This window comes from Austrofundulus limnaeus, unplaced genomic scaffold (assembly GCF_001266775.1).
Source record: "Austrofundulus limnaeus strain Quisiro unplaced genomic scaffold, Austrofundulus_limnaeus-1.0 Scaffold142, whole genome shotgun sequence".
Lineage (NCBI taxonomy): Eukaryota > Metazoa > Chordata > Actinopteri > Cyprinodontiformes > Rivulidae > Austrofundulus > Austrofundulus limnaeus.
Window position 1 is genome coordinate 1,064,572 of NW_013952544.1, and position 15,239 is coordinate 1,079,810.

The window sequence follows — 15,239 nt, forward strand, 5'->3', positions numbered from 1 at the left end:
ATGGATGGATGATGATGATGGATGGATGAACAGATGAACACATGGATGAACAGATGTATAGATGGATAGATAGATGGATGGATGATGGATGGATGGATAGATGGATGGATGATGATGGATGGATGAACAGATGAACACATGGATGAACAGATGTATAGATGGATAGATGGATGGATGATGGATGGATGGATGGATAGATGGATGGATGGATGAACAGATGAACACATGGATGAACAGATGGATAGATGGATAGATAGATGGATGGATGATGGATGGATGGATGAACAGATGAACACATGGATGAACAGATGGATAGATGGATAGATAGATGGATGGATGATGGATGGATGGATGAACAGATGAACACATGGATGAACAGATGGATAGATGGATAGATGGATGGATGGATGGATGATGGATGAACTGATGAACAGATAGATAAACGAATAGATGGAGCAGGTCTCAGTAAAGTCAGTAATCTAACCCTGACCCTCCTCATGGTGTCAGACCTTCTCTCAGTGTTGTTAATAAATCAGGTGAAGCTGAGTTTAACTCGTCTTCAGGAGCAGAAAAACAACAGTTTCAGTTTCAGCTCGTTTCCACCTGGGTTTGATTCAGGTGAAATTAATAAAAGGATAATCATGGTAATAAAGGGCCAACTGCTGGGGGTGAAGTTGATGAGAATTGAACCGAGCCATCCTGAGGGGTCAACCTGAATCAAAGCAGAGAGAGAGAGGAGGAGGAGGAGGGAGCGCTGATAGTGATGATGATGATGATGATGACTGGTGAAGAGAGCAGAGCAGGGGAAATTACAGCAGGTCTCGGCTGATCCTTATCGCTCGTAGTAACAGGATATAGGCCAGGGTTGATGTACGATGCACAATATCGCCGCGCCTGGATGCCACCTGCCTTCATGCATCATGTGTGTCTGCTGGACGGCGTGCGCGCGGCGGCGTCTCCTTTGTGTGTGTGCATCCGTGTGACATCCACCCAGTTTGCATGTCTCCTGCGTTGTTTTTCCTTTATCTTAATTTTGTTTTTACTGCCTGTGTTTGTCATTGCTGCTACTGCTGCCTCTCTGAACGGGGACGAAAATGCAGCCATGTCTTAAACGTATCTCTAACCTCCATCCATCCCATCCAGCTGCCCCACCCCTGGATGCGATGGCCTCGGCCATATCAGTGGGAGATACTCGCGGCACAGAAGGTAGGGCAGATTACAAACCCACCCCTCCACCCCTCCTGTCTGTCCTCCTCCTCTGTCCTCTTCGACCTTTTGCTTCTGTTCTTCAGTGAAGTTGTCAGTTTTGACGTGAGAACGTCAGCGCAACGACGAAACCTGCCGTTCGGCCCCGCCTTCAGTTTTAAATCGATAGCCCACAAAAACTAAACTCTAGTTAAACATCGGGAAAATTGTCTGAGTCAGAGCCATTGTTAAGTTTGCTAAGTTTGATTAGCTGTGGCGGCCATCTTGAAACGTGTAGACCAACTGGAGCTGGACGTCAGGTGACAATTTCAATAGAATTTGCTCAATGGTTCATGAAATATTTGGCTAACGGACAGGGTTATCTGCTAACGCTCACAGTGTGTTTTGCATCAGACTCTCAGCTACTACCACAGCAGATTTTAGCTCAATATATTTTAAATAAACTGAGTGAAAGCCATCTTTGTTTCTTAAGGTCTGTTGGCTGTGGCAATCATCTTGAATTAGGCCAAACAGTGTGTAGATTTTTATCTAATGATCACTTTCTGAAAGTTTCATTAAAACCAGTCCAGTGCTTGATAGGATATTTAGCTAACAGGCATAATTTATCATTTGTTMGTTATCTCCTCATTAGGTCATCATTAGCTCATGATTAAGTCTTTATTAGCTCAATATTAACTAGTAATTTGCTTATGATTAATTGTAAGTAATGAATTATTAGTTCATGAATAACTCATGATTAACAAAAGATTAACTCCTGATTAACCTGATAGTTACTCATGATTAGATTATGATTAACCTATTAGTAACTAATTAATTCATTATTAATCCATTAGTAACTCATGATTAACCTGTTAGTAACTTATGATTAACTCATTATTAGCTTATGATTAACTCACAATTAACACATTAGGAGCTCATGATTAACTCACGATTAGCTCATGATTTGCTGATTAACTCACGACTTACATATGATTATCTCATGATTAACTCATTAACTACAGATTACTTCATAAATAATTCATTAGCCCATAATAACTCATAATTAGCTCACGATTGACAGATGATTAACTCGTGACTAATTCATGACTTACTCATGACTACCTCATGTTTTACTCACAATTAACTAACAATTACTTCACGAATTACTCATGATTAATGCATAATAACTCATGAGTAACTCATGATTAATGATTGCTTAACAAATTACTCATGATTAACCTATAACTCATGATTAACTAATGATTACATAATGAATAAATCATGATTAATCTGTAATAACTCTCAATTAACTCATGATTAATGATTACTTAATGAATAACTCATGATTAACCTATGATTAACTCACTATTAGCTCATAATTAACTCACAATTAGCTCATTATTAACTCACGGTTATCTCATGATTAACTCACGATTATCTCATAATTAACTCAAAATTAGCTCATGATTAACCCATAATAACTCATGATTGACTGACGTTTACTTCGTGAATAAGTCATGATTGTGATAACCAACGATTAACTCACAGTTAGCTCATGATTAACTCATGATTAACTCATGACTTACTTATGATTATATCATGATTAACTCACGATTATATCATGATTAACTCACGATTATATCATGATTAACTCATGATTATATCATGATTAACTCATAATTATCTCATGATTAACTCACAGTTAGCTCATGCKTAACTCATGATTAACTCATGACTTACTTATGATTATATCATGATTAACTCACAATTATATCATGATTAATTCACGATATCATGATTAACTCATGATTATCTCATGATTAATTCACGATTATATCATGATTAACTCATGATTATCTCATGATTAACTGACAGTTATATCATGATTAACTCACGATTATGCAGTATCATGATTAACTCATGACTTACTTATTATTATCTCATGATTAACTCATGATTATCTCATGATTAACTCACTATTATTTCATGATTAACTCACAATTAGCTCATAATTAACACATAATAAAGATAAACTCATGATAAACTCATCAATAACAATCAGTTTTTTAATAAAGTTCTAATAAAACAGAATAAATAAAAACAGCACACTGAACTGGTTGAATAACTGAGAGCAGCCAGTTTTTAAAAATGCCTCAAACTGAGTCTGAAGCAGCCGAGAGATGAAATCATTTCTTCAGGTTTTTTCTTCCCTCCACTCGTCGCCTGTCTGAGACCCGGTGAGACTCGGGGTTCGGGGCTCAGCTCTTTATTGAAGAGACGATATTAGCATCTGTTTACACGTGTTTTCGTTCAGCAGCCAATTTCAGATGCACTCTGTTTATAGATCGTCGATCGGTCTCCCTCGGCTTCTCGCAGGTGAGAATAAGAGAGAGTTTATTGGATTTCACCCTCCGCTGCCTCGCCCGCCAGCCCACCTCTCCATACAAGTTGTTCATTAAACGTTCTGCTCAATTGGCCGGGATTGGTTCTGATGTGTGAGTGAGCGAGCATGGTGCCACCCTCAGGCTACATTTCATCCTGAAACAGCTGCTTCCTGCTTCTTCATCCCTCCAAACCCACCGTGGTGCACACTTTTCACTACAACACCTGAGTGTCTTTCTGGGTTTAATGAGTCTCTTTCCTTCTCGTCCTTCTCCTCAAGCATCCTGGCTTGCCCCGTAGCGAGGAAGCGCCGGCTGGAGGAAGCCGAGCAGGAACAGGAAATGGATAGGCCCGCCTCCAAGAGGAAGTCCCACCCCCTGAAGCTCACTCTGGACGAAGGCTTCAGCGCCGAGAGCGACGCCAGCAGCGAGGCCGAGGGCGAGGCCGAGAAGGACGGAGGGAAGGAGGAGGAGGACAAGGAGGCAGGAGAGGCAGAAGAAGAGGATGCAGGCGCAGAGGAGGAGGAGGAGGTGATGACAGAGCGCCTCCTGCAGGACGAACTGATGAATGGACGACAGGAGGAGACGCCACAGGAAGAGGAGGGGACGCAACAGGAAGAGGAGGAGACAAAACTGGCAGGTGATGACGGTGAATATAAAGAGAAAATTTTGATGAGCGCTGAATATAAAAAGCTGAAGCTAGGTTTTAAAGCTAAAAGAAACAGAACACTAGCTAACAGCTAAATTAGTAACAAGCTAATTAAACTCTAAAAGTAGCAAAAGGCTCATGTCTAAATCAAACACTAGCAAAAGGTAACTAAAAGTAGCAAAAAGCTAGCTAAAATAACCATGGGACAAGCTAGAACTACAAATAGCAAAATACATACTAGCTTAAAGCTACAAGTAGCAAATACGTGAGTGCTTTGATTTTTCTTCAAAAACAATCATTTTTAAAATCTGATTTAGCATGCCAGCTCTATTTTTATCTACCTATGCACATTTTAGCTTTTAGCCAGCACCTTTGCTAATTGTGCTTTTTTAGCTGCTACCATACACTTTGCTGCTTACCTTTAGGTAGACTTCGATACTTCTAGCAAGCATTTTACTWCTTTTGCACTAAGCTAGTCTAGTTAGCATTTAGCTACTTTTGCACTAAGCTAGTCTAGTTAGCATTTAGCTACTTTTGCACTAAGCTAGTCTAGTTAGCCTTTTGCTACTTTTGGTTCTAGTTAATCCTTTGCTTCTTTTGCTAACTATTTTGCTACTTTTAGTTGTTAGCTAACATTTTGCTACTTTAACTTTTAGGTATCCTTTTGTTACTTTTATCTTACAGCTAGCTTTTTGATGTTTTTAGCATTAGCTCACTTTTGATACTTTTAGCTGTTAACTAGCCTTTTCCTATTTTTAGTTTTTAGTTATCTTTTTGCTACTTTTAGCTAGTGTTTTGCTATATTTGTCATCCTGCAACTGCTTTGCTTCTTTTGCCTCTCAGCTGTTTCGCCTTCACTCAATTTCAGCTTCTTCAGCTCGTTTTCAGCTATCATTCAGCTGTGTTTTAACAGTTACAGGTAAAATTTAAACCCGATGTATTTAAGTTGTTTACAGGTTCATTCTTCGAATTTAGAGACGATTCATGAACAATTTTCTGAAAATTTTTCCTTCCTTCTGCTGAAAAAGTTCAGGTACGAAGCCTGAAAATGAGTGAAAAACCTGCAAGACTTAAAAAATTAAAAAATAAATAAACTTTAAAAGATCTTCATAAATTCAGAATAAATGTTTATTTCAGCCACTTTGAACGAGAATCTCTCATTTCTTCGAGGTAAATAAAGATTTGATGAGAGACGTTTTGACCCACCTGCTTGATTAATTCAGAACCATCTGCAGGCAGGTAAGACGCTGACGCAGTCTGTCCTCTTTGCCTCTCATGTCCACAGAGGAGGAGGAGGAGGAGGAGGAGGAAGAGGAGTGTGTGATCAAGTCTGAGCTCGGACCCACGGAGAGTCGACTTCCCTCTCAGAGCGCCGAAGACGTGGCCGACTCCCTCCTCCACCTGGGTCGGGTCTCCGGCGGCGGCGCTGAGAGCGCGGACGCTCGGCAGCCTGTTGCCATGGAGACTGAATACGTCGGCGTGGCAGCGGAGCGAGGTGAGGAGGTAAAGGACGAGCAGGGGGGGCACGTGAACAAGGAGGAGGAGGAGGAGCAGGAGGAGGAGGAGGAGGCAGAAAGAGTTCAAGTACAGGAGGAGTCGCCTGCTCGGCTGAAAGAGGAAGAGGAGGAGGAAGAGGAGGAGGAGCTTGACATGAGTGACCAGGTGGAGCAGATCAAAGGTGAGGAGGAGGAGGAGGAAATGGTCGTATCGCTGCAGCAGACGCAGGAAACTCCAGCAGGAGACGAGGAAGAGGAGGAGGAGGATGAAGAGGAGCACAGGAGGCGTTTCCTCTCCGTATCCGATGTGCCGACCGCCGTCCGGACCATCACCAGCACAGCCGCCGCTCAGGGAACTCACCTGGAGAGCTACATCAGAACCGGTCCACTGGACAAACCGGGCCCGGTTCAGAACTACAAGAGCAGCTCCCTGTTGATTTACAGGACCGGTCCACTGGAGGACTACATCCCCGTCCCCAGAGGAGACGACTACAACATCCACAAGGCCTCGTCCTCGGCCTCCCYGGACGTCATCGAGGTGCAGTCGGACAAGTCGGAGGAGAAGGACTTGGACGACCTGGACGGAGACGACGAGCGCGACGACGAGGACAGCCTGTCGCTGCGCTCCGGCGTCACCGACGAGTCGGAGATGTTCGACATGACCCGAGGGAACCTGGGCCTGCTGGAGCAAGCCATCGCCCTGAAGGCCGAGCAGGTGAAGCTGGCCGGACCCAGAGAGCTGCTCCGCGCCCCGGACATCCACCACCAGAGGTACTTCACCATCGAGGACCGCCCCAAACACCTGGACGTCCTCCGGAAAACCTACTTCAGCAAAGGTAGGCCCGTCCCCTTTCACCAGAAAAAAATTACATGAACAGAAAATGACTGGTAAAAATACAATTAACTGGGGAGAAAAGCACTCAAGTAAAAGTCATAAACCTGTTCATAAAAATTGGGAAAGTAAAGTAAAAGTTTTTCTACACACTCTGAAATATAAACTGTTGAATTTACTGAACTCCTTAACAGTCTTTGTTCCACCAGTGGGCAAAAATGATTCGATTTCTGCCTTTAAATGTTTCCAGACACTACCAGGGGCTTTTATTTTGAAAACTAGGGTGTCGTTTTATTTTATTTACCGTTATTTAACCAGGCAAGTCCCGTTGAGATCTCAGATCTCTTTGTCAAGAGAGGCCTGAAGGCAACCTATTGTACGTGTTTTTGGTGGGTGGAGGAAACCGGAGTACCCGGAGAAAACCCACACAAGCACGAGGAGAACATGCAAACTCCTCACAGAAAGAGTCCAGGTCCAAACCGGGGATCGAACCCAGGACCTACTTGCTGTGAGGCATCAGTGCTAACCACTGAGYCGTCGTACCGCCAGATGACTTCCTCCGGCTCTTACCTTTATTTTGTCACCCTTAAAAATGTCAAAAGGCTTTTAAGGATTTTTAGCGGCGTCTGTTAAATGGTTAACCAAACTGGTTCTACCAAACCAACTGGAGAAAATATTCTTGCCTCATATTTACTCTATGTTTAGTGAAACCAGCTGACCGGACTTTGTTGAGTAAATCCAACACTTCAGTTTTTAGAGCACATAAACAAATCCTTTCATGATGAGTTCAAACATATTTAATTTTGTAATGAGTAATTAGGTGTTAAATTTTAAAGTAAAGAAGTAAAAGTATCATTTTTAGGTTTTAAATGTAACAAAATAAAAGTAAAAGTAATGATTTAAAAAAATACTTGGTAAAATTACAAATTCCCCCAAAAGTAAAGTAAATGTACTTAGTTACTATAAACCTCTGCCTTTGACCTACATTTTCCAATGAACCACCTTTACAACTGAATAACTTGGAGTCAACACAATTCAAGATGGCCGCCAACACTGACCACACTTTTCCTGTTTGTTTGAGGTTCGAGTCACATGAGTTGTTCTTAAGTAATGCAGATAATCAGTACAAACTAATGGCGATGAGTCACGGTTAAAGACCTGGTTAAAGACCCAGTTAAAGACCCGGTTAAAGACCCGGTGAAGTGGCTCCATCTGAACAGACGGCCACGGAGCATGGAGAGGAAGTGCAGGAGGAGAGGGTGAGGAGGGGCCGGCGGCGGTGGCGGCGGCAGAGTAGCGTGTTGTCGAGAGGAAGAAGGAGGAGTGGAGTTCTGTGTGGAATGTTTGTTTATGTTCTGCTCTTGTTTTCCTCTGTTGGCACTCGGCGCCGCTCGTCACGCTGACGACGGAGYGGCGGTGTGATTACACGGCTCCTCGTGCTGCCCTCTCCTTGGCCTCAGCTCCCTCCTGTGGCGGTGTTCCTGTTCTGCTCGGCGCTAATTAGGAGATACGTGTCTCGTTAACATTCAATTTGAAGGCCAATAGAGCATCGAGCCGTCCTCCTGCTTTGGTTTTTTTGGATTTCATCCAAAACCAACCGCAAGAGTTAGTTAAACTGTCACAATAAGGCAACAGCTAAAAGAATCAGGCCTTCAGTTTCACCTTATTTTAATTATCTACCAAGAAGAACAAGAAAAGCTGAGAAATTGAAAGATGTAACAAGGCCACTTAAATAAATCCAAGATTAGAAATATCATAAGACCCACATTTATATAAAAAAGATAATAAATTCCTAATAAATGTTAATCTCAAGCTTTAGATAAAAAAAAGATTACATCACCACAACAGTGTTACTTTGGTCCAGTTGTTTGAAACATTTCAGGTTTAGACCGTGTAACTTTGGTACAATTGTCTGACATACTGTATGTTTAGTCAGTGTTACTTTGGTCCAGTTGTTTGAAACATTTCAGGTTTAGACTGTGTTACTTTGGTCCAGTTGTTTGAAACATTTCAGGTTTAGACCGTGTAACTCTGGTACAATTGTCTGAAACTTGTTGAGGTTTAGACAGTGTAACTCTGGTACAGTTGTCTGAAACATGTCAAAGTTTAGACATTGTTACATGGGTCCAATTCACTGAAACACGTCAGGATTTGTTACTTTGTTACAGTTGACTGAAACATGTCAGGGTTTAGACCATGTAACTTTGGTACAGTTGTCTGAAACCTACTGAGGTTTAGACTGTGTTACGTTGGTCCAATTCACTGAAACACATCAGGTTTTAGATGGTGTTACTTTGGTACAGTTGACTGAAACATGTCAGGTTTAGACATTGTTACGTTGGTCCAATTCAATGAAACACGTCAGGGTTTGTTACTTTGTTACAGTTGACTGAAACATGTCAGGGTTTAGACAGTGTTACTTTGGTCCAGTTGTCTGAAACATGTCTAGATTTCATGCTCAGCCGAGCAGACTGTCTGATGGCGTTAACAGCCTGCTTTTGTCCTTTTTTCCTCTCGTCTATCTTTCCTGACTTCTCCTTCTTGCCTCTAAATGATCCAGAGAGGTCAGAAAAGAGAGAGAACAAGTGTCCCACACCGGGCTGCGACGGGACGGGTCACGTGACTGGTCTTTACCCCCACCACCGAAGCCTGTCGGGTTGTCCTCATAAAGACAGGATCCCCCCAGAGGGTGAGTGGCTCCGTTTGATTTCTGCTCCTGAAAGAGATTAATGGGAAGAGAAAACCAGGCTGTTCATTGTGGTTTACCATATTCATTTAAAGTTTAAATGTTTTCATTGTGCTTACCGTTAATATCTTTGGTATTTTGTTTTAATTTGTTACAAAAACCACACAGAAACTGGTTTTAAAGGCTTGCCTAACTTTGCTGAAGAAAGTGAAATTGATTTATTAATTCTAATAAAGCAAAACACTGAATAAAAACAGAAAGACCCTTATTAGAAGTTAGACTTAGCAAAAGGCTAGCTAAACATCTCAAGATTCTAGCTAAAAGTTAAAACTAGCAAAACTACAGCTAAAGGCATCAAAAGGTTAGATAAAATCTAAAGTTGCAAAAAGGTTAAATAAAATTATCAAAGGGGTAGCTAAATGGTAAAAGTAAAAAAATTATATCTAGAAGCTAAAATGATTCAAATGCGAGCTGAAAACTAAACGTATCAAAAGGCTAGCTAGCTTCAAGCTAAAAGAACTAAAGGGCTAGCTAAACTAAAAGTACCATAGGGCTAACTTAAAGCCAAATCTATTATAAGGCTACCTGAAAMCTAAATGTATCAAGAGATTAGCTGGAAGCTAAAAGTGGTAAAGAGCTAGCTGAAAGCTTAAAGTATCAAGAGCCTATCTAGAAGCTAAAAGTATTAAAAGGCTTGCTAGAAACTAAAAATAGTTATGGGCTAGCTGAAAGCTAAAAATATCAACTTAAAGCCAAGAGTATTAAAATGTGAGCTGAAAACTAAAGCTATCTTAAAACTAAAAGTATTAAAGAGCTATCTAGTAGTAGTTTTTTTTTTAAAGAAAAGTTGCTAAAAACTATAATTTTAGCCAACTAATGAATGATTTGAATGCTTTGTTATATAAACAGCTAAACTAGCACAAAGTCTGCAGGAGTCATTAGACGATATACAACCTATTTAAAATGTAAAACAGGAAAACAAAGTGAACGCTGAGTCAGTATTTTTCTTATTATGTGATTTTTTTTYCCCCCTCTAAATCTGTGATTTCACATCTTTTGCTCAGTTCTGGCCATGCATGAAAACGTTCTGAAGTGTCCGACTCCCGGCTGCACGGGTCAGGGCCACGTGAACAGCAACCGCAACACCCACCGCAGGTAAAACACCTGGACCGTCAGTGCTGTTTGTACTGCAAGAGAGAAAACACCACCAAAAAGTTTACTGCTGTTTTRATATCTCGCGTCTCTCTGCTCCTCCAGTCTGTCCGGCTGCCCGATCGCTGCTGCAGAGAAGTTGTCCAAGAGCCAGGATAAGCAGCATCTTCCTCAGGCCGGCGGCGAGCTGCTGAAAGGAAGTCCCAACGACAGAGTGCTGAGGTGGGTTCAGACACAAAAACATCTGGAGGTGCCGTCCATTCGCTGCCTTCCGCCTCAAACGCTTGGTCGCAGTTTCTCCCAGTTTTTGCTGTTGTTTTTCGTCACCACAAGCACAGGTGGTCTGGGTATTTGTCACTGAAGTCCTACAGGTTAATCATTAAAACATCTCTTTATCTTCATCCATCTCCTTCAAACCGTCCCTGGYACCGCAACCACGGCCCAAAGAATGATAATTAACACAAACCCAACTCCTCTCCATCCTCATTCCCCCCCTCGTCGGTATTTTAATTAATAACGCAGCCCGATACGCTAATTATGCAAGTTATACGGGCGTTGGCGGGAGGACGGGGGGAAAAATAATTGCTTTCCTGAAGGAAAACCTCATCACTGGTCGGACAAAGCATCGGATTAAAACACAATGAGGCACGCTTTTTGTTTTTCCTCCTCAGATTGTTATTCAAATGAGCCGAATTCTTTGTCCGATCTTTGTTCCAACGGCATCCGTGTTGATTTAATAAAAAAGGACGTTATCGGTGGCGGAATGGTTGTTTTTCTTTCCTGGGTCCTCCGGTATCAGCCGGGTCACGCAGCTCATTAATGAGCAGAAACTGGGCCTTCTGTGGACGTATCGCAGTTACAGAGAACTTGGTTTGGAAATGTGATGGAAGAGAGGCAGTACGTCCCTCTTCCTCCTTYTCCTCCTCCTCCTCGCTCCTTTGCGTCTCCCTCATCTATCAGTGGATTTACACCAACAGGTCTGACAAAAGCCCGGGCTCTCCAGGAAAACGAGAGGGCTTAAAGCTCATAAATTCCATGCTGTACAAAATGCAAATGTGCCCTCTGCTGATAAGAGCTTTTAATCCTGCAGCACTCCTGCTAAGTACACCGGCGCCCCTATCTCTACTCTGTTTCACTCCCTTTCCTTGGGTTCTTTCAGTTTCGTCTCTTTTATTTTTCGTCTTTCTGAATCCGTTGTGCTTTACTCCATCTGTAATCTTGACCTCGAGGAGCTCCGGTCTGACGTTCTCTCCTCTACGCCCCCCACCCCTTACAGGCCCATGTGCTTCGTGAAGCAGCTGGAGGTGCCTCAGTACGGCAGCTACAGGCCCAACATGGCCCCGTCGACGCCTCGTGCCAACCTGGCCAAGGAGCTGGAGAAGTACTCCAAGGTCTCCTTCGATTATGCAAGCTTCGACGCCCAAGTGTTCGGGAAGCGCACGCTTGCTCCAAAGATGACCACCAGCGAAACTTCACCCAAAGCCTTCAAAAGTAAGACGGGACTTTTGGCTGCTTCCTCTGTGTGCTAACCTTTAAAGCTTTAYCATTTTGTACAGTTAGCTGTTTGTTTATCCAGATACATAGAAGTTGTTTGTTTACACTCTTAACAAGTATGCAAAACAAAAATTTAACCCTTTGTAATCCTAAATAACTAAACCAGATCTTTTTAAAGGTATGTTTTTCCACCAAACTGGTTCCAGTTTAGGCAGAACGGTGGGGCTGTGGTTAGAGCTCTCGCCTTATTGCCAGAAGGTCACAGGGTTGCTTCCCGGCCTGGGGCCTTTCTATGTAGAGCTTACATGTTCTCTCCATGCACTTGTGGGTTTTCTCAAATTTACTCCCACAGACCAAAAACATACATGTTAGGTTCATAATTGTTGCCAAATTATCCCTGAGTGAAAATGTGGATGGTTTCTTGGTTGGATGTATGGATGGTTGGTTGATTTGTTGGATGGATGTATGGTTGGTTGGTTGGTTGGCTGGTTGGATGGTGAGATGGATGTATGTTTGGTTGATTTATTGGTTAGATGGATGTATGGTTGGTTGATTTGTTGGTTAGATGGATGTATGGTTGGTTGATTTATTGGTTAGATGGATGTATGATTAGTTGATTTGTTGGTTAGATGGATGTATGGTTGGTTGATTTATTGGTTAGATGGATGTACGGTTGGTTGATTTGTTGTTTAGCTGGATGTATGGTTGGTTGGTTATATGGATGTACGATTGGTTGATTTGTTGGTTAGTTGGATGTATGGTTGGTTGATTTATTGGTTAGATGGATGTATGGTTGGTTGGTTAGATGGATGTATGTTTGGTTGATTTGTTGGTTAGATGGATGTACGGTTGGTTGATTTGTTGGTTAGCTGGATGTATGGTTGGTTGGTTATATGGATGTATGGTTGGTTGATTTGTTGGTTAGATGGATGTATGGTTGGTTGATTTGTTGGTTAGATGGATGTACGGTTGTTTGGTTGGTTGGTTGGTTGGTTGGTTGGTTGGTTGGTTGGTTAGATGGATGTATGGTTGGTTGATTTGTTGGTTGGATGGATGTATGGTTGTTTGATTTGTTGGTTGGATGGATGTATGGTTGTTTGATTTGTTGGTTGGATGGATGTACGGTTGGTTGGTTGTTTGGTTGGTTGTTTGGTTGGTTGGTTGATTAGATGGATGAATGGTCGGTTGGTTGGTTCCAGTCCTAAACAAGAACCAGATCTTTCTTGGTGTCATATTTAAGGTTTTCATTCAGAACCATTACTTCAGCAACAAAAATCGTGTCCAGAACAAGAACAACCGTTCAGGGTGTGGAATTGGACTCACAAAGACCAGTGAAAATATTATTTCTTCATTCTTTCCTTCAATTGTTTTATTTATTAAATTTAGAACTTTCGTTGTGTGAAGTTCTTTATCACAGGTCACAGTTATAGACCCGTCTTTTACGACACTCTTTCACTGATCTACCTGTCATTATTATCATGAATTATTGTTGTTTTGCTGACACCTGTTTCTTGTAGCCATTAACAGATTTCTGGTGAAACTGGTGTGAAATATCACTTCAGAGATTAAAGTTTTTTGAACTCTCCTCCTGCAGCTAAGCCCTCGTTCCCCAAGTCATCGTCACCCAGCCTCAGCCTGCACGCTTACGGAAAGACGTCCGCCTTAGCCTACGACTACTCCCACGATGCCGAAGCTGCTCACATGGCCGCCACCGCCATCCTTAACTTGTCCACGCGCTGCTGGGAGAAACCAGAAAACCTTAGCACCAAAGCGCAAAACAAGGTAAACAAACATCTATCGTTTTACAGCAGCTTTAAGCCAAAGTCTCTAACCGAAGAGGTTTTCTTTCTGTCGAGCTCGGTGTTGGATTATTGGCTGATTTTAAGGCAGATAAAACATTTCTGGCCACAGCTGGTGAGATGAGAGGCGATAGCAGCGCCCTCCATTCTCGTTTCTTTTTTTTATTTTATTATTTTTTATCATTCCACATCAACATCGCATAAATTTATCATCAGGAGGCTTACAGCAACAGGACGGTGTTGAGATTCGGTTGCATCACCTCTCGCGTCCTCGTTTGTCGTTTCATCCCTCCATCCCACGCACTTTTCATGTTGTTATTGAATTTGGCTTACTGCCAGTTCCCTGGTTTACTTTTCCACCAGGTAGCCTTTTTTCATTATCTGCCGGACCGATCTCCCACTCTGTTTCTCCACCCCCTCCACTCTTTCAATTTTCCTTTTTTTACTCATCTCCATCACTTCCTCCATAAACAAGTTTTGCTTTTTCTGTCCATCTGCACCTCTTTATTTCCTCTCTCCGTGCACAGGATGTGTAATTAGAGTGCCACTTTTCCCCCATATTGCGATTTTTAAAGGCCTTTTTGCCTCACGAAGAAGAGAAAGCGGCTGCTTCACGGTTTCAGCACGATAAAAAGAGAGACTGTGCGTCTGGCAGCAAAGCGAAGCAAGGTGTTTTTCAGAAAAGGCGATGATCCAAGAGCAGGCTTTCGCTACACAGATCCAGTGATCTGGAATCAGAGTAGGAGTCGGTTGAAATCCGATATTAAAACACCGGAACACTGTGCTCATCAACCTGGGACGTTTCTGGGAACCATTCCAGTTTTCTTTCTCCGTCTCACAACGCTTTGATATTTTTAGATCTTGACCCGGCTATATGAGCAGCATTTTACATACAAGCTGAAAACACGGCTCCTTTCACCCCTCGGCTTCTGTTCACCTGCCAGCGCCGAAATGAATCGTGGAGTTTTGAAGCGCTGTTAGTGCTGCTGGCGCCACATTAAGAAAAACACTTTGAGAAAAGGTTTTATGACTAAATAAACGTTTCTTTGGTACTAGCTTAGGGGCAATTAAAAGAAATAAAAGGAAAAACAGATACAGCTGAAAATTAAATCATTCTAGTATACAAGAACGTTCTTTAAACCTGGAGTTATGGAGAAATGTTGACCTTACTGTGTATCCTAACATATTGTACTTGTGGCACTCCCAAACTATTCATTCAGTTAACTAAAAACCATAGCAACTTTGACCAACAAGCTCAAACTGATAAAGCGATAAAAAAACATCTAAACTTTTTGTATCCAGGTTTTTAGGTCTTCTAATTCGTTTCAAACAGCAAAACATCTTTTCCAAATTCTAAGTATAATATGATGATGACCATAACTAGCTTAAGCTAACTAGCAACAAAGCAAAACTACACTAATTAGATTTATATCTGCTAAAATCTGATTTTAACATTAAACTTTTCAAAACCTATTACATTTATCCTAAAATTTTAAATATAACATGGTGGCACAACAAAATATTATGGGATAAATCTTGTGCCTGCAGGAATTGACTTTGAACTG

General features: G+C 41.9%; 1 protein-coding gene across 6 annotated transcripts in view; it reads left to right on the forward strand.

Annotated features, from left to right (window-relative positions):
* myt1b (myelin transcription factor 1b) overlaps positions 1-15,239 on the forward strand; it is a gene marked incomplete at its 5' end in the record, with an annotated part of 30,236 nt that overhangs the window by 5,153 nt on the left and 9,844 nt on the right. For all 6 annotated transcript variants that reach the window (XM_014016312.1, XM_014016313.1, XM_014016314.1 and 3 more), the window contains 8 exon segments: positions 1,144-1,206; positions 3,848-4,206; positions 5,501-6,547; positions 9,104-9,232; positions 10,294-10,384; positions 10,487-10,603; positions 11,658-11,872; positions 13,470-13,657. In XM_014016312.1, the coding sequence (XP_013871766.1) occupies positions 1,144-1,206; positions 3,848-4,206; positions 5,501-6,547; positions 9,104-9,232; positions 10,294-10,384; positions 10,487-10,603; positions 11,658-11,872; positions 13,470-13,657 (2,209 nt within the window).